At 40.8% G+C, this 27,727-nt stretch overlaps 1 protein-coding gene and 1 pseudogene across 2 annotated transcripts in view; both read right to left on the minus strand.

The window, feature by feature from the left end:
* Positions 1–2,000: 2,000 nt before the first annotated feature.
* On the minus strand, positions 2,001–11,337 carry LOC135524959 (uncharacterized; annotated as a pseudogene).
* The window catches only part of LOC135524055 (coiled-coil domain-containing protein 136-like), a 62,489-nt gene continuing 45,498 nt past the window's right edge, over positions 10,737–27,727 (minus strand). The window contains exons 9-12 of one of the 2 annotated variants that reach the window (XR_010452898.1): positions 23,720–24,008; positions 23,023–23,154; positions 19,324–19,387; positions 10,737–14,207 (exon numbers count right to left, since the gene is read on the minus strand). Coding sequence is in view for 1 of the 2 variants with exons in the window: in XM_064951202.1 (XP_064807274.1) it covers positions 14,195–14,207; positions 19,324–19,436; positions 23,023–23,154; positions 23,720–24,008 (547 nt within the window). In the remaining variant the exon portion in view is untranslated. Of the gene's footprint in view, positions 14,208–19,323; positions 19,437–23,022; positions 23,155–23,719; positions 24,009–27,727 lie in introns of both variants that reach the window. The other variant, XM_064951202.1, reaches the window with a different exon arrangement.

The raw sequence follows: 27,727 nt of genomic DNA on the forward strand, positions 1-27,727 counted from the left end.
CCCACAAGGAAGCAGCCCCAGTGTCAATGACACTGCAATATATTGGTCCATAGGTAATATAATAAAGTCCAATGTTCAACAATAATAATAGGATTGAGGGGTTGTCCCCATTATTGTCTTATACTGAGGGCAGCATCATAGCCATAGGCTAGGTTGTGTGATTGTGCATGGATAGAATACTCTACCTGAATATTGAGCCAGTCATGTTCGGGTTAGCCTACATCTTGTCGGCTCGTCCCCTTGTGTGTTGGGCTTGATGTGCTTCGTTTAGCTTGCGTAGTGGGGATCTCGCCTTGTTGTAGGTTGCCTTCTGTTTTAGCAGTTTGGCACTCAGGCCTGGGTAGATGCTGGTTTCATTTTGATTAAGTATTCCTCTTATATGAAAATGCAATGACACTCATTTCACAAAATGCATGCTTTGTCAGGTGTTGCAAAGATAAAGATGAATTCTATGCCCTTATCAGTAAGTATCTGAGGTGGGGTAGTCCATACTGGCCTCTGTCATGTCTACATCCAGTTGTGGTGACTAAAGGACTAGTCAAGTGCTGGGTGTTTGGGTAATTGTCACTTATATTGTAATTTCTCAGAATAGTGTGTCTTTCTCTGTTCTGAACATTCAACCAGAAATGTAGTGGAGCATAAACCATGTTAGTAGTAATGACATTACATGTTTGTTATTAGCTGTTACGAATGCTTATGACATCTGTCACACTTTTGTGCATTGCCAATGTAACAAAGACAATGAATAGTGTGTTATAACTCAGAGGGGCTTGCAGCTGTAGTGATCCACAATACCACGTCCATTATAGTTAATCACTACGGTCTGCTGCACTCCTACCATTCCTACCAGGTTGTAAACTGGCCTCCGTCACTCCATTATTTACATCAGTGACTGCCTTTCTGGCTGAACTTGTAACACCAGGCTGAGGAGGAATGTATTATTATCAAAGGGGTTGGTTCTTCTTGAGCGGTCCATGCACCAGACCATTTGTGTGTGTTCAGGGTTGGGTAGGTTGCTTTCTAAATGTAATCCGTTACAGTCAATAGTTACCTGTCAAATTGTAATCATTAACTTTTGGATTAACCAAACTCAGTAACATAATCTGATACTTTCAGTTACATTTCATCCCACTTAGGAGGTGCAGGTTAGTTTTTGTCATGAATCTTGTTCCGGAGGCAGCTCTGCAGAGTGGTTAGTAGCTGGCACAGCCATAAAATCTGATTATAAACTTAACCACACTGCGAAACCTAATGTCTAGCCTTAAATTAAATAAATTACCAAGCCAATTTTGACTTTGCAGCTGGCCCATCTAGCAGAAATGTCTCAGTTCTGCCTCAAGGATAAGACTTATCCCAATAAACATCAACCTGCTTAAGGCATTAGAAGACGACAAATTAATATTACCAATGGCACAACTTCCATTGCAGGATAAATCAATGTTAGTTTACTTTATGGGTTGCTTATCTAGGCTTCTTGTAACCCATTGCTTCTACTACAGATAATACGATAAGGCTATCTTCACATTTATTTTTTTTAAACTGTCAGATTCAGTCATTCCAATTAATACCCCTTGATCTTCAAATTGTTTTGCCTGAAACAAACCCAAAAAACAAATGACATATTAGCCTACTTTGATTTTTTTTGTCATGTCACATTGTATAAATGATTATAGACAGGCGCAGAAATACAAATTAGGGGGTTTTAAATACTCCACCCAAATACAACATGCCATGAAAAAGTACGGGGACGAAGCCCAAAACAAACATTTATAGAAAAAACCCAAACAAATGAGTGAATAAACACTACACAGGATGAGACCATGAATAACAAGTGCACAATACGTGCAGCATGAAAGTCGAAGCAAAGCACAAGTGGTCACAAGACCAACGGACATGGGAACAATAACCAACAAGACAATGGTGAACAGAGGGCACCTATATACAATTACTAATCAGGGGAATTGGAATCAGGTGTGCGTAATGAGACAGTTCAGCGACGCCTAGAGGCCAGTGACGTAGACCTCGAACTGGTGCACGGAATAAGAGCAGTACACGGGGAATCCGTGACATGTCATAGAGGACTGATTGCGCTCATTGCTTCAAATTGAAAAATAAATGCTGCTCTCGGATTATCATGCTTTGAGCACTACAGAAAAAAGTGCTATTTGCAGGTGAAAAATGTGTGCCATATGCTACATTTGCTACAGGCCTATTGTTTAAGTTTTTGTTGGTGACACTGATATCTCAATCATTTGCAGTTTAAGTCTATCAAAAGTGTGTAAATTTGAGACCTACAATTTTTTTTATCAGCACGAATTACACCACCATTCAAAAGTTTGGGGTCACATAGAAATGTCCTTGTTTTCAATGAAAACATACATGAAATGAGCTGCAAAAGGAATAGGAAATAGACATTAACAAGGTTATAAATAATTACTTTTAATTGAAATAATAATGGTGTCCTTCAAACTTTGCTTTCGTCAAAGAATCCTCCATTTGCAGCCATTACAGCCTTGGAGACCTTAGCATTCTAGTTGTGAATTTGTTGAAGTAATCTGAAGAGATTTCACCCCATGCTTCCTGAAGCACCTCCCACAAGTTGGATTGGCTTGATGGCACTTCTTACGTACCATACGGTTCAAGCTGCTCCCACAACAGGGTTGAGATCCGGTGACTGTGATGGCCACTCCATTATAGACAGAATACCAGCTAACTGCTTCTTCCCTAAATAGTTAATGCATAGTTTGGAGCTGTGCTTTGGGTCATTGTCCTGTTGTAGGAGGAAAATGGCTCCAATGATGCGCCGTCCACAGGGTATGGCGGGGTGTTGCAAAATGGAGTGATAGCCTTCCTTCTTCAAGATCCCTGTTACCCTGTACAAATCTACCACTTTACCATCACCAAAGCACCCCCAGACCATCACATTGCCTCCACCATGCTTGACAGATGGCGTCAAGCTCACCTCCAGCATATTTGAATTTTTTCTGTGTCTCACAAATGTTATTCTTTGTGATCTGAACACCTCAAACTTAGATTTGTCTGTCCATAACACTTTTTTTCCAATCTACATCTGTCCAGTGTCTGTGTTCTTTTTCCCATCTTAATCTTTTATTTTTATTGGTCTGAAAAGGCCTTTTCTTTGCAACTCTGCCTAGAAGGCCAGCATCCCAGAGTCACCTCTTCAATGTTGACGTTGAGACCGGTGTTTTGTGGGTATTATTCAATGAAGCTGCCAGTTGAGGACTTGTGAGGCGTTTGTTTCTCAAACTAGACACTAATCTACTTGTCCTCTTGCTCAGTTGTGCACTGGGGCCTCCCACTCCTTCTATTCTGGTTAGAGCCAGTTTGTGCTGTTCTGTGAAGGGAGGAGTACACAGCGTTGTACGAGATCTTCAGGTCCTTGGCAATTTCTCGCATGGAATAGCCTTCATTTCTCAGAACAAGAATAGACTGAGTTTCTGGTCATTTTGAGCCTGTAATCGAACCCACAAATGCTAATACTCCAGATGCTCAATTAATTCAAAGAAGTCCAGTTGTATTGCTTCTTTAATCAGCACAACAGTTTTCAGGTGTGCTAAAATAATTGCAAAAGGGTTTTTCTAAAGGATTAGCCTTTTAAAATTGGATTAGCTAACACAACGTGCCATTGGAACACAGGAGTGATGTTTGCTGATAATGGGCCTCTGTACGCCTATGTAGATATTCCATTAAAAATCAGCCGTTTCCAGCTACAATAGTCATTTACAACAATAGCAATGTCTACACTGTATTTCTGATCAATTTGATATTTGAATGGACAAAATTGCTTTCTTTCAAAAATAAGGACATTTCTAGGTGACCACAAACTTTTGAACGGTAGTGTAGATTCAGCAATTTATGGTCATATATTAAACTTGTTTTTAACAGTATGAAGCAGAATAGCACGGGGGAGTTTAAAAGGGGGGAACTCCATCAAACTTTTATTCCATACACTATGCAGCTTTTGCTAGAGTACATTTTTTTGCTGGCAAAAGAAACGACCCCAATTGCGGTGTCAAAAATGTGACTGAATGAGCCATGGTATTCATTTACACTCGTGTGAGAAGGCAGCCCATACCAGACGCAGGTTCTAAGTTAGTGTACAGAGAGAAAGTGTGTGACTGTGGGTGTGTCCACTGATGGATGAGGTGAAATACCTTGCATGCCAGACTCCCATCTGGCTTCCTGTGATGGAAAAAGGGCATGAAAAAGCAGAGGGGAGAAATGCAAGCCTTAATGCGCAGCATAATGGAAAGTCAAGCTGGGGCTGTTGGAGGCAGGCCAGCGTTGTAGTGTGGAAGCATGTCACAAGTGTTTGTGGACTAAGAAACTATCCCCTTCAGAACTTCCCAAACATAGCCTCCCATTACTTTGGCTTGAAAGCCCAATCAGTCAATCATCATTTAATATTTGTGCAGCCTTTTCTTGCCGTCAATTTGTCACAAACAAAGAACCTGAACTTGAAGCCATAAAAGCCCAGGCCTGGGTGATGGTGAGAAAGAAGAACTACCTCGGAGATTGAGAAGAACCAGACACTACAAGGGAACCTATCCTCCTCCCTCTGGCTGTCACTATTAGTCAGTTTTTTTCTTTAATCATTTTTGTCTGTTTTGTTATTTTGTCTCACCATTATCATTTTCTCTGTGGATTCAGGGAGAGATAGTGTAACACCAGAAAAGTAATGGTCCCAACAGAGAGCCTAATTAAAGAGGATTGGGGGATCCGAGGATTCTTTGTCCATTTTCACAAATTGATGAGATGCTGTATATACAAGTGCGTGTCTAGGAGCTCTACTAAAAGAATGATGTTCAACAATAAAGCACATATTTTTAAAAGCAGTAGTGTAACCTAATGGGCATGAGAATTCAAATCAGAGATATTGTCAAATGCTATAGACAACCCAAAGACTTGTACAGTGTTTTCTAATTGTTATCTATTCTACTGTGTAGTAGAGTGCAGTTAGCAGATTTACAGTTACAGTAAATTGTTGATTTGGTGGAGTGACAACAAATGTGTTTGCATCAGTGGTTTTAGCTAAAAAAAAATACTTTGGGCCTTTCATTAACCCCCAGGGTTGGGTTTGGTTAGCTGCAAGGGTGAGGCCAGGCATTGTATTTCAACACCTCTGAGTTTCTGAAGCCGTGGCAAAATCTTTCTGAAAAAAAGCAGTGAGGCAGTATAATAGCGGTAATGGGTGGAATGTGTCTCCAATTAGCCCTGATGTTTGGCCTTCCCCTCTAGAGTTTGCTCCACTTTATCTATGCAGGGGAGTAGTCAGCTGATGGTATAGGCCGCAGCTCCCCTCAATACACTACCTCCCTGGGTCTGCTCTAGCTGAGTGTGCACATGTGCCTGTTCAGTATGTGTACATTCTACATGCTTGAGCGCTTGCATGCCTGCGTCAGTGCGTGCATGTTTTTTTATATGTGCACACGCAGGCACAATATTTGTGATTCCAGGAGTCCATTAATTATTTCTGTTGGCTGTGTGACTTTGGAGGTGTCCTTTAGCAGTAGCTAATATATTAATGGCTGCGACTTGCAGCCTGGGGGACCAAGTGGGCATGGCTTTCTGTCCCAGGGGCCACTGAGGATCTGTTGAGGGCTCACTCTGGGCCCATCTGGAGAGCATGGTCATTCATAGGCCACAACACAGTAGAAGTCACTATACTACACGAGGCAAAAGAGGCATTTACTATAGACAGACAATGAAAGACAATAGAAAATATAGGACTATGAAAAACAAAAACATAAACAAACAGAATAACAATGTGTGGATATTAATGTACAGTTGGAGTCGGAAGTGTACATACACCTTAGCCAAATACATTAAACTCAGTTTCACAATTCCTGGCATTTAATCCTAGAAAAAAATCCCGTTTTAGGTCAGTTAAGATCAGCACTTCATTTTAAGAATGTGAAATGTCAAAATAATAGTTGCGAGAATGATTGATTTATTTCAGCTTTTATTTCTTTCATCACATTCCCAGTGGGTCAGAGGTTTACATACACTCAATTAGTATTTGGTAGCATTGCCTTTAAATTGTTTAACTTGGGTCAAACGTTTCTCGTAGCCTTCCACAAGCTTCCCACAATAAGTTGGGAATTTTGGCCCATTCCTCCTGACAGAGCTGGTGTAACGGAGTCAGGTTTGTAGGCCTCCTTGCTCGCACATGCTTTTTCAGTTCTGCCCACAAATCTTCTGTAGGATTGAGGTCAGGGCTTTGTGATGGCCACTCCAATATCTTGACTTTGTTGTCCTTAAGCCATAACTTTGGAAGCATGCGTGGGGTCATTGTCCATTTGGAAAAACCATTTGTGATCAAGTATTAACTTCCTGACTGATGTCCTGAGATGTTGCTTCAATATATCCACATAATTTTCCTGCCTCATGATGTCATCTATTTTGTGAAGAGCACCAGTCCCTCCTGCAGCAAAGCACCCACACAACATGAGGCTGCCACCCCTGTGCTTCACGGTTGGGATGGTGTTCTTCGGCTTGCAAACCTCCCCCTTTTTCCTCCAAACTTAACGATGGTCATTATGTCCAAACAGTTCTATTTTTGTTTCATCAGACCAGAGGACATTTCTCCAAAAAGTACGATCCTTGTCCCCATGTGCAGTTGCAAACTGTAGTCTGGCTTTTTTTATGGCGGTTTTGGAGCAGTGACTTCTTCCTTGCCGAGTGGCTTCTTCCTTGCCGAGTGGCTTTTCGGGTTATGTCGATATAGGACTCGGTTTACTGTGGATATAGATACATTTGTACCTGTTTCCTCTAGCATCTTCACAAGGTCCTTTGCTGTTGTTTTGGGATTGATTTTCACTTTTCGCACCAAAGTACGTTCCTCTCTAGGAGACAAAATACTTCTCCTTCCTGAGAGGTATGATGGCTGCATGGTCCCATGGTGTTTATACTTGCGTACTATTGTTTGTACAGAAGAATGTGGTACCTTTAGGCATTTGGAAATTGCTCCCAAAGATGAATCAGACTTGTGGAGGTTTACATTTTTTTCTTAATGGGTGCATGCTTATTAGTAACTGGAATAAGTAATTTCAGAAATGGGTCAAGTGCAGCATCTGGTTGCTCCTCATTACACACCACAGACCAGCAAATATTCTTTACATCATCAACATATGAATCACTACCAAACTTCTTGTATGACCTATATTAGGCCCAGTCTTTTCTCTTTTTACATGTGAGCTGTATTAGAAACATGTGTTTTGCTGCTTCAGCCTTGAGATGTGCACCAGCCATGGAAAAAGAGGATTGTGCCAGAAATGCCTGTATAGTTTTTCAATTTTATGATTTCAAGATGGATTTCTCAGTCCTTGGTTTCTTCAATCGGTTGGTGTGTGTGTGTGTGTGTGTGTGTGTGTGTGTGTGTGTGTGTGTGTGTGTGTGTGCGCGCGTAGGTGTGGAAATGTTTATTAGGTACACCACCCCGTTCATAAGTGGATCGCTCCTACAGACAGTGAGTTACATGGCCGTAGCTTGCTGTATGAAGCAGGCAGACAGGCATCAAGGCATTCAGTTACTGTTTAGTTGAACGTTAGACCTAAACGACTTTGAGCGTGGTATGACCGTTGGTGCCAGTTGTGCCGGATCCAGTATCTCGGAAACGGCCACCCTCCTGGGCTTTTCACGCACGACAGTGTCTATGGTTCACTGAGAATGGTGCAACAAACAAAGAACATCCAGTCAGCGGCAGTCCTGTGGGCGAAAACAGCTTGTTGATGAGAGAGGACGAAGGAGAATGCCATGATACATGCAAACTAAAAGGCGGACCACAAACAGACAAATAAGGACGCAGTACAATAGTAGTATGCAGAACGGTATCTTGGAATGCACAACTCATTAGTCGCTACAGAGGGTACTGCGTACGACCCAGTACATCACTGGGCCCAAGCTTCCAGCCAATTGTCAGAGACTCCAGTCACCCAAGTCATAGACTGTTTTCTCTGCTACCGCACGGCAAGCTACCCCACCTCCATGTGTTTTGTACACTGCTGCTACTCACTGTTTATTATCTGTGCATAATCGCTTCACCCCTACCTACATGTATAAATTACCTCGACTAAGCTGTACCCCCACACATTGACTCTGTACCGTTATTGTGTTACTTGTTATCATTTTTTACTTTAGTTGATTTGGTAAATATTTTCTTAATTCTTTTTTTTACTTCACTGATGTTGTTTTTTGTTTATTTAACTAGGCAAGGCAGTTAACTTCTTTGATATAGGGGGCGCTCTTTTAATTTTTGGATAAAAAAACGTTCCCGTTTTGAACAAGATATTTTGTCATGAAAAGATGCTCGACTATGCATATAATTGACAGCTTTGGAAAGAAAACACTATGACGTTTCCAAAACTGCAAAGATATTGTCTGTGAGTGCCACAGAACTAATGCTACAGGCGAAACCAAGATGAAATTTCATACAGGAAATGCCCCAGATTTTGAATGTGCAGTGTTCCAATGTCTCCTTATATGGCTGTGATTGCGCAAGGAATGAGCCTACACTTTCTGTCGTTTCCCCAAGGTGTCTGCAGCATTGTGACGTATTTGTAGGCATATCATTGGAAGATTGACCATAAGAGACTACATTTACCAGGTGCCCGCTTGGTGTCGTCGAAATAATTGCGTAATCTCCAGCTGCGTGCATTTTACCATTTGCTTCAGAGGAGAAAGTCAACTGCCATGAATGATTTATCATCGAATAGATATGTGAAAAACACCTTGATGATTGATTCTAAACACCGTTTGCCATGTTTCTGTCGATATTATGGAGTTAATTTGGAAAAAAGTTTGGCGTTGTAATGACTGAATTTTCGGGTATTTTTCTTAGCCAAACGTGATGAACAAAACAGAGCGATTTCTCCTACACAAATAATCTTTTTGGAAAAACTGAACATTTGCTATCTAACTGAGAGTCTCCTCCTTGAAAACATCTGAAGTTCTTCAAAGGTAAATTATTTTTATTTGAATGCTTTTCTTGTTTTTATGAAAATGTTGCCTGCTGAATGCTAGGCTTAATGCTATGCTAGCTATCAATACTCTTACACAAATGCTTGTGTAGCTATGGTTGAAAAGCATATTGTGAAAATCTGAGATGACAGTGTTGTTAACAAAAGGCTAAGCTTATGAGTGAATATATTTCTTTCATTTTATTTGCGATTTTCATGAATAGTTAACGTTGCGTTATGCTAATGAGCTTGAGGCTATGATTATGCTCCCGGATACGGGATTGCTCGACGCTAGAGGTTATATGAATATGATGTCAGTTCGGTTGGTGCGTAAAATGTAATTTTCGGCCCTGTGCATGAAAAACTGCTCAAAAATATGTTTCAAATTCGTAACCCATAAACAATGTCTACCGTCATGCTGAAGGGCCTAAAAGATTTTCATCCAAGTGCATGAAAAATAGCAAAAAAATTATGATTCAAATTCTTAACCCAGAACTGGTTTCTCAAGTAATGCTGAACTAGCGACATGCTGTATAGGCCTAAAAATATATTTTTGGCCATGTTCATGAAAAACTGCTGGAAAATGTTTCAATTTCGTAACCCAGAAATGGTGTCTCCTGTCATGCTGAAATTAATTTATTTGCAAATTATGGTGGAAAATATGTATTTGGTCAATAACAAAAGTTTATCTCAATACTTTGTTATATACCCTTTGTTGGCAATGACAGAGGTCAAATGTTTTCTGTAAGTCTTCACAAGGTTTTCACACACTGTTGCTGGTATTTTGGCCCATTCCTCCATGCAGATCTCCTTTAGAGCAGTGATGTTTTGGGGCTGTTAGTGGGCAACACGGACTTTCAACTCCCTCCAAAGATTTTCTATGTGGTTGAGATCTGGAGACTGGCTAGGCCACTCCAGGACCTTGAAATGCTTCTTACTAAGCCACTCCTTCATTGCCCGGGCGGTGTGTTTGGGATCATTGTCATGCTGAAAGACCCAGCCACGTTTCATCTTCAATGCCCTTGCTTGATGGAAGGAGGTTTTCACTCAAAATCTCACGATACATGGCCCCATTCTTTCCTTTACACGGATCAGTTGTCCTGGTCCCTTTGCAGACTTTTTCTAATCGTGTTCAGGATAAAGCAACATTCATATGCACTATTGCAGTCATATAGTAATTAGGGACTGAAGTTTAGTAAGTTGAGCAGCATTAAGATGCATTATTTTTCGGAAGAGGTGAGTCACTAAGTTCTACATTGCCTGTCAAGATGAGGGACCTTGAATGAGAACTAACTGTCTACTATTAGATCTCCCACAACAAAAATTAAGATACATTTGTATCTGTAACATAGGCAAATATACAACTCTGTCACACCCTGACCATAGTTTGCTTTGTATGTTTCTATGTTTTGGTTGGTCAGGGTGTGATCTGAGTGGGCATTCTATGTTGGATGTCTTGTTTGTCTATTTCTATGTCTGGCCTGATATGGTTCTCAATCAGAGGCAGGTGTTAGTCATTGTCTCTGATTGGGAACCATATTTAGGTAGCCTGGGTTTCACTGTGTGTTTGTGGGTGATTGTTCCTGTCTCTGTACCAGATAGGACTGGTTAGGTTTTCGCACATTTATTGTTTTGTTAGTAATTTCATGTCTAGTTCCTTTTATTAAAGAACATGAATAACCACCACGCTGCATTTTGGTCCGCTTCTCCTTCACCAGAGGAAAACCCTTACAAACTCAAGGAAATACAGGCTCAGTATTGCTTTTGGTGGGTTGTTTATTTTTAGCAATAGCATACTTACACTGGCAAATAATTAGAAAAAAACAACTATATGCATCCAGTGATTACTCAACCAAACATAGGTATTGAAAACAATTGTCAATATAAACTCACCATGAATAGGCTTTCACATATAGCTTAATTTGGCTATCAAATATACACTGCTCTTTCAAAATAGATCGACTTTCTACAAATCTATTACAAATGGAGAAATATCTCTCCCATTACTCTATACCACTTCTGACTATTTACATCAAATACAGAGTAGAACAGAAACATCATATTAAACATAAATGAACTATAACATTTCTCTTAGACTGTATGTAGCATGCGTTTTTTTAAATTCGGAAGTAGTTATACTTTTACTGTGTCACAAAATTTCCCAGGTGTTATCAGAGAATTTAAAACATTTGAAATGCTGCCTTGGATTTGAATGTGACAGTTCAATCTAGACATATTTTGAATTAGCAAAGAAAATGAACATAATTGACATAACAATCCAATTTCAAGAATGGTTTCTGCAATCAAACTGGTTTAGCTGCCACTTAGTCTACCAACCCTCTGCCACCACCACACTCATGCTTATTGTCATGTTATGACCAGATATGGTAGAAAGTAAATGTATGACCACAAGAGCATTAAACTATGGAATGCTGACTGTCAACATTCTCATGCTGTGTACCTGGAACTAGAACAATCTGAACAATTCATTTTAATGACATCTCAGTCTCAACTACATGTGCAAACACCAAGCAAAGACACTAAAGTCTCTTGTCCTTCTCATAAAAACACCTGTAGGTTCCTTTTTACATACATTTTAACGAGAGTAGTAATACTGAATAATAATAGTATTTTGAGTAATACAAGAGAGGATACAGGGAAACCTCAATTATGATTAGTGCGTACAGGTGTTTTGTAAATATTCACAAGTTCAAAGTTAAATACCCACTGTCCTTTGTCTGAATAGCTGCAACTGTATGTTCAAATGAGTAGATTACATGATCAATACATTACAAATAGGTAATTTAACACTGTGTTACTGCACTAAACATTTCAGATTTCAAGGGGAACTGGTGAAGACATCAAAGATGTGTCTGAGACACCTCCAAATGTGACCCTACTTGGAATGTGAGTGGACTTGTTTATTAATCTGGCATCTGAATTTATTTTTTGGGGGGGAGGCTGATTCCACTGTCACAGTATGACAGTGCAGTCATGCAGACTTTACCGGCGACAAACCTGGGCTCAAATACTATTTGAATACTATTTGACATCTTCCAAATACTCTGAGTGTTTTCTCTAGCCTGCCTGAAGTGCCAGATGGGTGTGGTTTGCAATTTTGGGACTATTGTATTGGTGCATTCAACAATCAAGCTTAATCAAGCACGGAGGAGGTATTTGAACTGATTTGAGATTTTTAACCCAAGTCTGTTAGCCTGGGCACTGTCAAAGTTAAATTCATTTTTTTTTTAAGTGACTGTGGACAAACATAGCTAGGACACTCCTATGTGGGTGAGGTGGTGGTTAAACATAGGCTTGAAACACCGGGCTCAGGTTGACAGGTGCTTTAGAAGAGCTGAGCTTATCTCACATACTCTACTCTCTTTAATGAGGAAACCATAACAAATAGGTATTTACAACTTGGACACAAAGATTGAACATCCTCACTAAAGATAGAACGAGTGGAATGATCTTTGTATTTTTAAGTAAATGTAAGTATATAGTGCCGTGAAAGTATTTGCCCCTCTCTGATTCTCTATTTTTGCCTATTTTTTTTATACTAAATATTATCAGATCTTCAACCAAAACCTAATATTAGATAAAGGGAACCTGAGCAAGACAAATAAAACATATTTTAATGATTTAATTAAGAAAGTTATGCAACACCCAGTTCCCCTGTGTGAAAAATAACTGTCCCCTTACACTCAATGACTGGTTGTGCCACTTTTAGCTACATGACTACAACCAAACACTACCTGTAGTTGTTGATCAGTCTCTCACTTCACTGTGAAAGAATCTTGTCCCACACTTCCATGCAGATCTGCTTTAACTCAGCGACATTTGTGGAATGGCCTAACAACTACAGGAAACGTTTGGGTGGAGTAATTGCAGCTAAAGGTGGCACAACCAGTTATTGAGCGTAAGGGGGCAACTACTTTTTCACCGATTGGGTGTTGCATAACATTGTTTATGAAATAAGTATGTAATTGGTGCGTTATTTGTTCACTCAGGTATCACTCATCTTTATCTAATGTTAGGTTTTGGTTGAAGATCTGATAACATTCAGTATCAAAAATATGCAAAAGTTGAGAATCAGAAAGGGGGCAAAAACTTATTCACAACAGTGTATATTGATGAGAACATAGTGTATGTGTTATAAATTAGTTATTGCCTTTAGGGGAGAGTATCTGCCACTCTAGACTAGACCTTCATGACTAATTTCACTTTAATTTTGAGAAATCCCTAGGGTTTTAGCTATTCACAAGACAAAAGTATTATTTCATGTATTTGACATATTCCTTTAAATCAGAGGTGTCAAACTCATTCCACGGAGTGCTGATTGTCTTTGTTTTTGTTGTTTTTTCCCCCCTTTCAATCAAGACCTAGACAACCAAGTGAGGGGAGTTGCTTACGAATTAGTACAAGGGCGAAAACCTGCAGACACTTGGTCCCCCAGTGGAATGCGTTTGACAGGCGCTTTAAATAATTCATTACACATAGATATAATTATATTTGAAGAACATTTCTGTTAGTACTTATTTACAATATCATGAGATAGAGCTTTATTCAGCAATTGTGCAAGATGCAGAGGTTGCTATTGTTAAAGAGAACTAATCACAAAGGAAAAATCAATAGAGGACTCAACATTGATAGTAGCATAATAAACACAAGGTGGGTGTTGTATAAGAATAATACTGGACATTCAAACTCAGGAGGACTTAAGCAAATCAACAGAGAGACAGGAAAGGAATAGGATACGACAGGAGTAGACATAGATTTAGGCTCAACAGGTACTCTCCCATTGACACTCTCTTAATAAGTCTTGACATGTGTTCCCCGAGAACAGGGGAGAAAATTAATCCATCTGTTTTCATCTGAAAAGCTGTGGCAGCACATCACTTTATCTACCAATTTCAGAACATTCCTTTCACAAATCCTGTGTTTTTCTGAATAGTTGCCATCTAAATATATTTTGCTGCTTCCAAGCTATGAATTAGAGGAATGGTGTCTGATCTGTTGTTGGTGCCCTGGTAGGGTCCCAGATAGACGTGATAGGAGGGTAGAATGGAAGGTAGCGGTCTATAAGCAGACATCACTGTCTTTGTCCGTATACAGTTGTTGTCTTTCTGCTCAACATCAGGTCAAGGCTCTCAACAAGCTAACCATGATCAGAAGTGCAGCTGTTGCTGCGGTGACGGTCAGAATAGGGTTGCATTCTATATCACTCCCCTGAGGATTCAGAGACAAAGGTTAGGGGTGGATTTTAGAGACCTTTGCACACTTAGTAAGGCATACAATAAATAAAAATATTAAATAAACATGCACGCACAAACACATTTACGCCAAACGTGCACTGAAAACTGTCACCAAATATTTAAATCACAAATATGTACACATTCGGCATTAAATAATTTGCTGATGTTACAACAAAAATTATCTAAAATATAACAGTGATGTCATACATGAAAGCACTGTGTGAAACTACCTACCGTCCCATGTCTGTCACTCAAAAAATACTTTGTTTTATGCATGTACATCTTACGATAAATGGGACTTTCTAATTGCCACCCTCTAGCTAGCAATTACTTTGTCTGGTACCATACTGTATGTGCTGTAGCCAACTTCTCCCTGCCTTACCTGAAAATGAATGAAGAGACTTGGCTAAAGCACAAACTGACTGGCACGAGACTAGTAATTATCCACATTTATAAACTGGGTGGTTTGAGCCCTGAATGCTGATTTGCTGACACCCGTGGTATATCAGACTGTATACACACGGGTATGACAAAAAAATTATTTTGACTGCTCTAACTAAGTTGGTAACCAGTTTATAATAGCAATAACGCACCTCGGGGTTTATGGTATATGGCCAATATACCACGACTAAGGGCTGTATCCAGGCACTCCACGTTGTGTCGTGGATAAGGACAGCCCTTAGCCGTGGTATATTCTCCTTATTTCTTAAACATAGGAGTTGAGATATATCATTGATACTCTATGTCAACTCTGAACACCTGATCAAACCAAAACTACACAACAGCAGTAGTAACCAAAAGACAATCTTCGTGGTCCTTCGAGATGGATTTGAACCAGCATCTGTCTTACTTTACTTTAAAGGGAAATGGAAACACTAGGTTCTAACTGTAACTGTAAATCGCCATGCTTTTGGGTTCATATTATTGCTCAAGTGGTTTGCAGGTCATTTCTATTTTTCTAATGGTTGTGAACTCTTTTTGATCTTATTTTTATCAGTACACTACAGATATCTGCCTCTCCAGTGCATACTGTCCGTGCAACAATCTATCATTTCATCTCCTGTCAAACTTTTCCCCACCAGTTGGTTTAGCCTATGATGTATTTACATTCAGCAACCAAAAGCGAGGTTGCTTCTCTCCTCAAATAGGCTAATAGTAACAAAACGTATTCAAAATAACTGCCCAAAAAGTTGTAGCCTAGTTTTCCCCTATGACTCAACAAAGCTTAGAGGAATTGCTAAAAGGTCAGCGGAGAGGCAAGCGAAAGTGCGTTATTGCGCAGGAGACAAGTGAAGATGAATAGTCTAAAGATGAAGGCTACCTATTTAAAAGCTAATTTTTAACCATCATTCGTAGGCTAAATATTATGCCTAACGGGACTACTGTAGTGGATTTACCACTTTGCAAGAGAGAACAATTCTGGCGGTTTCTAGAGTTTACGCACTCAAATTAAAATGTGTTGTCAGCATTGACCACCACATGCTTAACTCCCATTGATAAACGATTAATCATTATGTAGGTGACCGGTTGCTGGAATTTCTATTTTCCTAATGTTTGTGAATTTGATCAGCATCACACTGTCGTAGCCTACTAGCCATAGGTCTATTCTTTCACCTTTAAACTCTCCCCATCAATATATTTTGTACATTGTGTCTTTCCATTATCCTGCACATGCAACATTTCAGAAATAACTGTACTTGTAAGGTGTTTTTAACTAAAAGAGTAGGCCATAGCTGCAGCAGCTAATTTCACTGTGCAAGAAACACATTTCAGATGTTGGGATGACAGGTGCTGTATGCAATGTGAACTTCGCAAGCCCTCAACTCACATAAAGCTTCCTTTACATTGCTGAACAGCACACTTGCACTTGACGTGCGTTTATGGATGAGGACGTAAACTTGCCATTTTCAAAGAGTTTAGCTCAATGGGAAACAGCGGATGTCCTGCTTTGGCAGGGCAGAGCCGGTGTAATGGGAGGGCCTTAGGGTTAGGGTTCCTGGCCCGCCCTAACGTACCTCCTAGCCTGTCCAAATAAAACATTCAAATATTAATAATTTATTTGACTGAGACAGGCGCTGTCAGAAAGACCCATCATTGTCAGATAAAGCATCTGAGCAAGCGAAACAGCGTCTCTCTATCTCAGGATGTGTAGCCCATGTATCTGATGCTGTCTGGACTAAAAGAGTATGGCATGACATTTTTTGACCAAACCACATCAGATACATGGGGCTACAAGACAGAAGGGTGCTGTTTCAGTCGATCAGATGCTATTTTGGACTAACTTGCGAAGGTAACCTATTACTTCTAAGTTATTTGTTTTACAATCAGATGAATACACCATGACTGGTTGTGTTCATGCCACATTAACAGTCAGGCTAACACATTTGTATAGTCACATGTCGTTACTATAAAACCCACAATAGAACTGCTAAAGCACTCATTTGGACTGCTCATGAATGTAAGGAATGTATTACTGTGCAATCTTTAAAGTCATGCCCCACTCTGTCCTTGCCATTGTTAGAACTGGTGTCCCCTCCTTCTCCCGATAGTCGATGATGCCAAACACACTCTGATTTGTCTGCCCAGTCATGTGAAATCCATAGATTAGGGCCTAAGGAATGTTTTTCCATTGATTGATTTCCTTATATGAACTGTAACTCAGCAAAATCTTTGAAATTGTTGCATTTATTTTTTTTTGTTCAGTATAGTAAGAGATGAAATACATGAAGTAGGCTTAAAGTATGATGGGGAAAATGGAAGTGAACTATGCATAATTATGTAATCACCAATTGTGAATGAAGAACAGGGTGGTCCATTATATTGTATTGAACTATTCTAATTATATAATCTCAACATGTTATGTACTATATCAGTCTACTCTGGCCTACTTGTACACAGTGAGAGCGTGCCTAATTTACAATGTCACAAAGACCAAGACGAATGGATGCACTCGTTAGCGTTTCGACAAAATCTGAATTAAAACGACTTCTGATGGAGGGGAGGAAAGTATTCATGATGACTTCTCTGTTGAGTATCCTTCTGATTCTGAGCCTCAACCTGAATCTTGAGCTAAAAAATTTTAAAAAGCTAGAACTGTCTGCACTGTGCAGGTGCCCACGCCACCACCAAATGAAACGGCAAGACAGGAGAGAGGATGGCAGGGTTTGGAATAGAAGAAGCCAGTGAAAATTCTACGGGCTATTATCACCACAAATGTCATCACTGAGGGAGCCGGCCCTACATCTCAAGCAAGACATAAAATCAGCAATGCACTCAACAGCCTTCGTTGTTTAGGCTATGTGACATGGACATGCTCTGACTGAAAGCGGACTTTTTGACTGCTGCCATATCAGCACTTATATTCATATTGCCATTATTGCTTTTGTGATATTCTCCATTATTAAGCACACTTGGTGCTTGTAATGATGTTCAGGCTGATGTTTTTGTCATTTGACTATGCATCTTACTGACCGTACTTCTTGGTGGTTGGGGTATTTATTTGTATTTTGTAGTTATAAGAGAAGCTTAAACCAGGATCCAACACCAATGCTTTCTGTTTCATAGTTGTAAAAAAGGCAAGTCCTTAACTGGCAGCTTCATTAAATAGTACCCGCAAAACACCAGTCTCAAAATCAACAGTGAAGAGGTGACCCCGGGATGCTGGCCTTCTAGGCAGAGTTGCAAAGAAAAAGCCATATCTCAGACTGGCCAATAAAAAAGAAAATATTAAAATGGGCAAAAGAACACAGACACTGGACAGAGGAAGTCTGCCTAGAAGGCCAGCATCCCGGAGTCGCCTCTTCACTGTTAACGTTGAGACTGGTGTTTTGCGGGTACTATTTACTTTGAATTGTGCTAACATAATTGCAAAATGATTTTCTAATGATCAATTAGCCTTTTAAAATGACTTGGATTAGCTAACACAACGTGGCATTGGATCACAGGAGTGATGGTTGTTGATAATGGGCCTTTGTACGGCTATGTAGATTTTACATTTAAAAAAATCAGACGATTCCAGCTACAATAGTCATTTACAACATGAACCATGTCTACACTGTATTTCTGATCAATTTGATGTTATTTTAACTGACTTATTTGATTTTCTTTCAAAAACAAGGACATTTCGAAGTGACCCCAAACTTTTGAACAGTAGTATGTCTACATAGCCTAGGCCTACTGTAGCTAATATTGAATAGCGTTTACTTTGAAGTTTAACAGGGCTTAGCTATATTGCACGATGAGCATCTTGTATTTCACAGTAATTTTGCTTAAAGGAATAATCCAAACCACTAATTCCTATTATTTACAGTGTTCAATAACTAATATGCGAGAACAACATTTTTGGCAAACAAATGTTTCTGTACTTATAATAAGATTGGGAGAAACATGTGGCGGCAGGTAGCCTAGTGGTTAGAGCGTTGGGCCAGTAACCGAAAGGTTGCCAGATCGAATCCCTGAGGTGATAAGGTAAAAATCTTTGCCCCTGAACAAGGCATTTAACACACTTCCTAGGCCGTCATTGTAAATAAGAATTTGTTCTTAACCGGCTTGCCTAGTTAAATAAAGGTTCAATTTAAAAAATGAGAATTTTTGTGGAAATCTGTTGCAGATAAATTGACTTCAAAACCCGCAGTGCTCTCTCTCTCTGGTCAAGCTTGCTAGCTAGCTAACAAACGTATTATTATGATGATGTAACACGTTTCATTTCTAGGGTGGAAACCCTTTAATATTTGGATGTGAGAGCTCTCACTCCCCTTACTGTACAATAATAAATCAACGTTCCAAATGTCTGGACCCAGTCAATGAAGTTGCAGCTTGCGTCATTACCATGGCAATGTTAATGGCAGGGCCTAGTCCCAAATTAGAATTGGCTCCGAAAAGTATTCAAAGTAGCAGTTTCTGTATGACAAACACCCAGGACATGTATTTAGGGTTTGTTTAGATTGTTTTATGGCCTAGCTTGTAAAATGCTTCCATTCCCCTGCAAGTTACTTTACTTTAAGATAGGGCCTTAATTTTACGTACAGTAACTATCTATATGGACATAAAGTGCAGAGGACCGACAGACAGAGAAGTATTCTTCCTCCTACCTTGCTTTCTGGAACGCCAGCTCGGACAACCAGCACCAAACCACTCCCAATATTACAATCATTCCTATGAAGGGGATGGAGAGAACAGGGGACTCAGACGAATGGATGTTGCTCTGGATTACGGGAAGAAAAGGTGGGAGGGGGTGGGGCAATGGAGAGAACGAAATAATAAATGAGTGGAGGGCAAAAACGTTTACATACGGACACCACAAATCACCCAAATGAATCCAAAATGAAACATGATATGGCCTTGCTATGAAGGGGGTAGGGGAGTTATGGTATGGACTGATACAAATAGGGTAGGGATGGAAATCTAGATAGATTCCGTCAATTCGACTGATCGACAGTACATAAGAATTTATTATGCCAAAGTAAGCCACCATATTTTTTCAAAGGTTGTAAGAAAAAAATAATGGAAAATATTAGTACAATGCATGTGATTATTTATGTGCATATGTGACAAATTGTCTGTGGTGACAAAACAAACAACAATGAAAAATAGTGACACAAAACAAGATGTTGAAACACATGGTGAAAATCTAACTCTTTCCTTATTCATTGGGGCTCTCGAGTGGTGCAGCGGTCTAAAGCACTTCATCTCAGTGCAAGAGGTGTCCCTGGTTCAAATTCAGGCTGAGTCACATCTGCCTGTGATGGAGTGCACAATTGGCACAGCATCATCTGAGTTTGGCTAGGCTAGGCTGTCATTGTAAATAAAATGGTCTTCTTTGCTGACTTGCCTAGTTCAATAAAGGTAAAAAAAAAATTTTTTTTAAATAATTTCCCAAGTCCACGGTAAAACGCAGACAAAGTGGAAACACAGACAAAGTGGAGGGCAATTTGCAGTGCCACATACAGAGATCGTAGCCCTCAAGCATGTTCTCTGATATGATCTGACAGTCATTGCCTGCTTATATCAAAGCATATTATAATATACAGTCATGTATATAAATACATATATGTATGTATATTGATATACAGTGTCTTCAGAAAGTATTCACACCCTTTGACCTTTTCCACATTTTGTTGTGCTCCAGCCTGAATTTAAATTGTATAAAATTGAGACTTTTTTGTCAACGGCCTACACACAATACCCCGTAATGTTGAACTATGTTTTAGACATTTTTACAAATTGATTAAAAATTAAAAGCTGAAATGTTTTGAGTCTATTCAACCCCTTTGTTTTGGTAAGCCGAAATAAGTAAGAATTGGCTTGACAAGTCACATAATAAAGTTGCATGGACTCACTCTGTGTGCAATAATAACATGATTTTGGATTACTACCTCATCTCTGTACCCCACACATACAATTATTGTTAAGGTCTTTTCTGTCATGAATTAGTTGTTTTACGGGATTTTAACATAGATTAGTTTACCCTGGCCTCAGATCATTTTAAGAATATTTGTGTTGACTCAACTTATTTCAGAACAAACATGGATTCATGTAAAAAAAGAAAAATCCTCTCTGATTGACCTAATTCTGAAAACTTGCCCCCATAAGTACTTTTCCGGTGGTGTCTTTGCAAATTAGCTCAGTGATCACTGTCCTGTTGCATGTATTAGAAATACCAAACAGACCTCCCCAAGGGTTTCTTCATGATATATGTATCATGGGGTTCCTGAGTGGTGCAGCGGTCTAAAGCACTGCATCTCAGTGCAGGAGGTGTCATTACTGGTTCAAATCCAGGCTGTATCACATCTGGCCGTGATTGGGAGTCCCATAGGGCGGCGCACAATTGGCCCAGCATCGTCCAGGTTTGGCCGTTATTGTAAATAAGAATTTGTTCTTAACTGACTTGCCTAGTTCAATAAATGTATTACTCAGAGATTTCCCCAATTGTCAGTTTTTATCTCTATGGCAGATAAACAGGCCATCTTCAAACACCTTAGAATCAAAAATATAACAAATGCTTGGTACTCTATAGAACTTTCAGATCTCTTTATGATGAAAAAAAATCAGTCCTGCCTGGCCTGGGCTAAGGCTAAAAAAAACTGACTCGGTTGCTGATTGGAGGCTTTCAGGCAACTGCGAAATAACCACTTTTAAGAAAGCGAAATCAAGCTACTTTCTGAGTTCTAGCTCAGACTGGTAATGTGTCTACATTTGGGAAAATAGTTAATGCACTGACGCGTGGAAATTCCTCTCTCTCAATGCCTAAGCAAGTTGTGTCAGAGTCTGGATCATTACTGATGTTGGGCCACCACGAGCCGCCAGAACAGCTCAATGCACCTTGGCATAGATTCTACAACTTCCTGTGTGGAAGCACCTACTTTCAATATACTTTGTATTCATCATTTACTCAAGTGTTTCCTTTATTTTGGCAGTTAATTGTAGAATGGACAGAGAGGTATCGCTCGAGTTGCCACAAAATGGAATATAACGTTGTGGATATGATGTGTACAATATGTAAAGACCTGCATCACTATACTGAGAGCTTTTCGGTTTCTAAAATGACTAATTTGGGTTTCCTTTAGAACCCCCCCATACTACACAACAAGGTTGAGGAAATTATTGTTGGTTGGGGTTAAGTTTCTCAAAAACAAGTGAAATCACAAAACAAGTGTCTGGACCCTTCTATAACATGCCATTTCCATCCAAATTTTAGATTTGGTTGTAAAAATGCTAAATACTTCCTTAACCTACAGATGTAGTTACAAGACCCGGTCTCAGGGATGGTTAACTCTCGAAATCGCTTCAATCTCCACTAAATTAGGTAAATCTCCTTTTAAAAAATTTCACCTTACTTGTGGAATAATCTCCAAAACTCTCTCAAATGTAATGCTTTGATGCAGCTCGTGCAATTCAGACAGCTAATTGTTGACCTTTTTTACTGAAGAATGTGTTTGTTGTGTATGATTGTGTTTTGTAAGTTGATGGTGGAATAATTTGTGTTTTGTATGTTTTATTTGTAAATGTTGTACATTTGTGTCACGCCCTGATCTGTTTCACCTGTTCCTGTGAATGTCTCCACCCCTTCCAGGTGTCGCTTATTCTCCCCAGTATATTTATCCCTGTGTTCACTGTTTCTCTGTGCCAGTTCATCTTGTATGTTTAGTCAAGTCAAGCAGCATGCTTTTCCTGTACTCCTTTTGCTATTCTCCTTTTTCTAGTCCTCCCGGTTTTGACCTTTGCCTGTTTCTGGACTCTGTACCCATCTGCCTGACCACAAGCCTGTCTGCCACTCTGTACCTCTTTAGTCTCTGATCTAGTTTGAACCTTTTTGCTTGTCCATGACCATTCTCTTGCCTACCCCTTTGGATTAATTAACATTGTAAGACTCCAACCATCTGCCTCCTGTGTCTGTATCTGGGTCTCGCCTTGTGCCTTGATACATTTGTATTGATTGTGTACATGCAAGGCTCCCATGAATAAGTGGCCTTGGTCTCAATGGGATTTCCCTGCTTAAATAAAGGTTAAAGTAAAAATATTTCAACAGTATCTATACACATAACATATGGAATAAACAGAAACAGAATAGGTGTGATGTGTGTGCTGTATTTCTTGTTTTCATTTGCGTAAACTTGAACTTTTTTGTAAAACACAACAGTCAAAAATCTCAAGCCAGGAAATGTTGAAGTCAGAAAACAGTCAGAAACAATTAGAACAAACCCAAAAAGCCTTAATGATATGCAATATACCGTTATGAACTCCTATCACTAGGGTGACACCTGACCTCTAACCCCAGTGTGACCTCTCACCTGCCACCCTCCAGCCAACCTCTCGAGCTCTGCCTTGCAGTGCAGTAGCTCCTCCTCCAATTCAGCCCTCTCCCTCTGGCTGCAGTCATACAGTTCCTGCAGTTCCCGCAGCTCAGTCTTCAACCCATCACACTGAGGGAGACAGAGTAGAACATAAAGAATCAATCAATCACATTTATTAACAAAGCCCGTTTTACATCCACAGCTGTCACAAAGATCTTTAAAGTAATCCAGCTTAGACCTCAAAGAGCAAACAGAAGCACAGTGGCAAGAAAACACTCCCTAGAAAGAACAGTTGTGGAACACTCCAGAACAGAGATTCATCCCGACACATTACAGGCCAGGTCTGTAAATTGTGTTGTAGTCCATTGCTGCAGTGCCTAATAATTTGTTCGTGATTGTGCAGCTGCTGCTCTGTTGTTTTTCTTTGCCACTGATATGTGTGGCTTTATCATTTTCTTCAGCGCAGTTCTGAATCTGGCTGATTAAAACTGCTCCAATAGTCAGTGAGCATCCACTACTATAGTTACTATGGTACCGTCTTGTGCCTAATATACCTGTCTCTGTACCAGCGAGGCCTTCCCCTACCTTTTTCACCTGGTCAGGGACAGTATTTGTAGACTGAAAATCTCCCTGAATCTTCCTTTCCAGAGCCATCCAACAGACTGTACCATACCGTTCATTTACCATAACATACCTGTCTCTGTACCAGCAAGGCCTTCTCCTCAGCCTGTTTCAGCTGGTCCCTCAGTGAGAAGATCTCCCCAAATCCTCCATTCCAGCCGGTGGGGGTCATGGGCTTCCCATCGAACGAAATGTTCTTCTGGATGGAGGCGTCCACAAGGCGGCAGTTGGTGCCTGGGCTCGTAGACTGGCACTCGACCATGGTCATATAGCTCTCCGCCATGCCCCCCTCCTCTGTGCCCACCCCCACTCCTGTACCAGCTATCTCACCATCCTTCAGGGACAGATATACGCTGTTGGAGCTGGTGTGGAGCGAGAGGAGAGAGTAAAATCCCAAAGGGGATTAGGTGAAAAGAAGGAGAAGAAGATTAATTGATGTGGTGAACAATTAAATCTTAGGCTTTTTACGAAACAAAAATAGAAACGCAACATGTAAACTGTTGGTCCCATGTTTCATGAGCGGAAATAAAAGATCCATGACATATTCCATACGCACACAAAACTTATTTCTCTCAAATTTGTTCAAAAATGTGTTTACATCCCTGTTTAGAGAGCATTTCTCATTTGCTAAAATAAGCCATCCACCTGACAGGTGTGACATATCAAGAAGCTGATTAAACAGCATGATCATTACACAGGTGCACCTTGTGCTTGGGACAGCAAAAGGCCACTCCAAAATGTGCAGTTTTCTCAAACAACACAATGCCACAGATGTCTCAAGTTTTAGGGAGTGTGCAATTGGCATGCTGACTGCAGGAATGTCCACCAGAGCTGTTGCCAGAGAATGTAAGGTTTATTCCTCTACCATAACCCACCTATCCAATGTCATTTTAGAGAATTTGGCAGTACTTCCAACCGGCCTCAAATCAAATCAAATGTTATTGGTCACATACACATGGTTAGCAGATGTTAATGCGAGTGTAGCAAAATGCTTGTCCTTCTAGTTCTGACAGTGCAGTATCTAACAAGTAATCTAACAATTCCCCAACAACTACCTAATACGCACAAATCTAAAGTGGTGAATGAGAATATGTACATATTTTTATTTTATTTTACCTTTATTTAACCAGGTAGGCAAGTTGAGAACAAGTTCTCATTTACAATTGCGACCTGGCAATGGATGAGCGATGGCCGAACGGCATAGGGAAGGTGCAATAGGTGGTATAAAATACAGTATATACATATGATATGAGTAATGTAAGATATGTACACTTTATTAAAGTGGCATTATTTAAAGTGACATTGGTTAAAGTGACTAGTGATCCATTTATTAAAGTGGCCAGTGATTGGGTCTCAATGTAGGCAGCAGCCTCTGAGTTAGTGTTTGCTGTTTAGCAGTCTGATGACCTTGGGATAGAAGCTGTTTTTCAGTCTCTCGGTCCCAGCTTTGATGCACCTGTACTGACCTCGCCTTCTGGATGGTAGCGGTGTGAACATGGAGTGGCTCGGGTGGTTGTTGTCCTTGACAATCTTTTTGGCCTTCCTGTGACATTGGGTGCTGTAGGTGTCCTGGAGGGCAGGTAGTTTGCCCCCGGTGATGTGTTATGCAGACCACACCACCCTCTGGAGAGCCTTGCAGTTGAGGCAGGCGCAGCTTCCGTACCAGGCTGTGATACCACCCAACAGGATGCTCTCGATTGTGCACCTGTAAAGGTTTGTCAGGGTTTTGGGTGACAAGCCAAATTTCTTCAGCCTCCTGAGGTTGAAGAGGCGCTGTTGTGCCTTCTTCACCACACTGTCTGTGTGGGTGGACCATTTCAGTTTGTCTGTGCTGTGTACACCAAGGAACTTAAAGCTTTCCACCTTCTCCACTGTCCCTTCGATGTGGATAGGAAGGGTGCTCCCTCAGCTGTTTCCTGAAGTCCATGATCATCTCCTTTGTTTTGTTGACGTTGAGTGAGAGGTTGTTTTCCTGACACCACACACCGAAGTGCCCTCACCTCCTCCCTGTAGGCTGTCTCATCGTTGTTGATAGTCAAGCCCACTACCGTTGTGTCATCTGCAAACTTGATGATTGAGTTGGAGGCGTGCATGGCCACACAGCCGTGGGTGAACAGGGAGTACAGGAGGGGGCTGAGCACCCTTTTGGGGCCCCAGTGTTGAGGGTGGGTTAGATGTTGTTTCCTACCTTCCTACTAGCCCAGCTGGCCCTTGGATTTACACAGAGAGCTAATATTAATAATATCTATGTCAATCTCTGCTGGCTGAAAGTGCAGGAGAGATTGACTTCCTCAGTACTTTTATTTATGAGAGGTATTGTTGAATGCACCGAGCTGTCTGTCTAAACTACTGGCACACAGCTTGTACACCCATGCATACCCCACAAGACATGCCACAAGAGGTCTCCTCACAGTCCCCAAGTCCAGAACAGACTTTGGGAGGCACACAGTACAACATAGAGCCATGACTACATGGAACTATTCCACATCAAGTAACTGATGCAAGCAGTAAAATTAGATTTAAAAAGCAGATTAAAAAAACACCTTATGGAACAGCGGGGACTGTGAAGCAAATCAAACATTGGCACAGACACAATCACACACACACACACACACACACACACACACACACACACACACACACACACACACACACACACACACACACACACACACGGATTTAGTACTGTAGATATGTGGTAGTGTTGGAGTAGGGCCCTGAAATCTGTGAATATATTATAATGTTTTTAAAATTGTATAAACTGCCTTAATTTTGCTGGACCCCAGGAAGAGTAGCTGATGCATTGGCAGCAGTTAATTGGAAAGCAGTAGCTAATGGGGATCCATTATAAATACAAATACAAAATACCTTCACCACCTGGGGGCGGCCCTCAGAAAGTCCAGGACCCAATTGCACAGGGAGGGGTTGAGACCCAAGGGCCTCCAGCTTGATGATGAGCTTGGAGGGTACTATGGTGCTGAATGCTGAGCTGTAGTCAATGAACAACATTCTTACATAGGTATTCCTCTTGTATAGATGGGATAGGGCAGTGTGCAGTGTGATGGCGATTGCGTCATCTGTGGACCTGTTGGGGCGCTATGCAAACTGAAGTGGGTCTAGGGTGGCAGGTAAAGCACTTCATGATGACAGAAGTGAGTGCTATGGGGTGGTAGTAATTTAGTTCAGTTATCTTTGCTTTCTTGGGTACAGGAACAATGGTGGCCATCTTGAAGCATGTGGGGACAACAGACTGGCATATGGAGCGATTGAATGTCTGTAAACACACCAGCCAGCTGATCTGCGCATGCTCTGACGACACTGCTAGGGATGCGGTCTGGGCCAGCAGCCTTGCAAGGGTTAACACGTTTAAATGTTTTATTCATGTCGGCCACAGAGGAGAGGCGCAGTCCTTTTTAGCGGGCCACGACGTTGGCACTGCATTATCCTCAAAGTAGGCAATGATGGTGTTTAGTTTGTCTTTAAGAGTGACGTCGGTGTCCATGACGTGGCTGGTTTTCTGTTTGTTGTCCGTGATTTCCTGTAGACCCTGCCACATACGTGTCTGAGCCGTTGAATTGCGACTCCACTTCATCCCTGTACCGGCATCTCGCTTGTTTCATTGTCTTGTGGGGGGGGGGGATAACTACACTGTTTATATTCAGCCATATTCCCAGACCTCTTTCCATGGTTAAATGTGGTGGTTCTCGCTTTCAGTTTTGCGCAAATGCCGCCTTCTATCCACGGTTTCTGGTTAGGGTAGGTTTTAATAGTCACCGTGGGAACAACATCTCCCATGCACTTCCTTTCAAAGACACTCACAAAGTCAGCGTATAGGTCGATGTTGTCCTCTGAGGCTGATCGGAACAAATCCCTGTCCGCTGGATCAAAACAATCTTGAAACGTGGATTCCCATATTCCCAGACCTCTTTCCATGGTTAAATGTGGTGGTTCTCGCTTTCAGTTTTGCCAAAGGGAAGGCGGGGGAGCGCTTTGTATGCATCGCAGAAGTTAGAGTAGCAGTGATAGCGTGTATTACCCCCTGTGCGTAGTGCACTCAATATTCTGATAGAATTTAGGTAGC

Source organism: Oncorhynchus masou, chromosome 31 (genome assembly GCF_036934945.1).
Source record: "Oncorhynchus masou masou isolate Uvic2021 chromosome 31, UVic_Omas_1.1, whole genome shotgun sequence".
In the NCBI taxonomy this organism is placed as follows: Eukaryota; Metazoa; Chordata; class Actinopteri; order Salmoniformes; family Salmonidae; genus Oncorhynchus; species Oncorhynchus masou.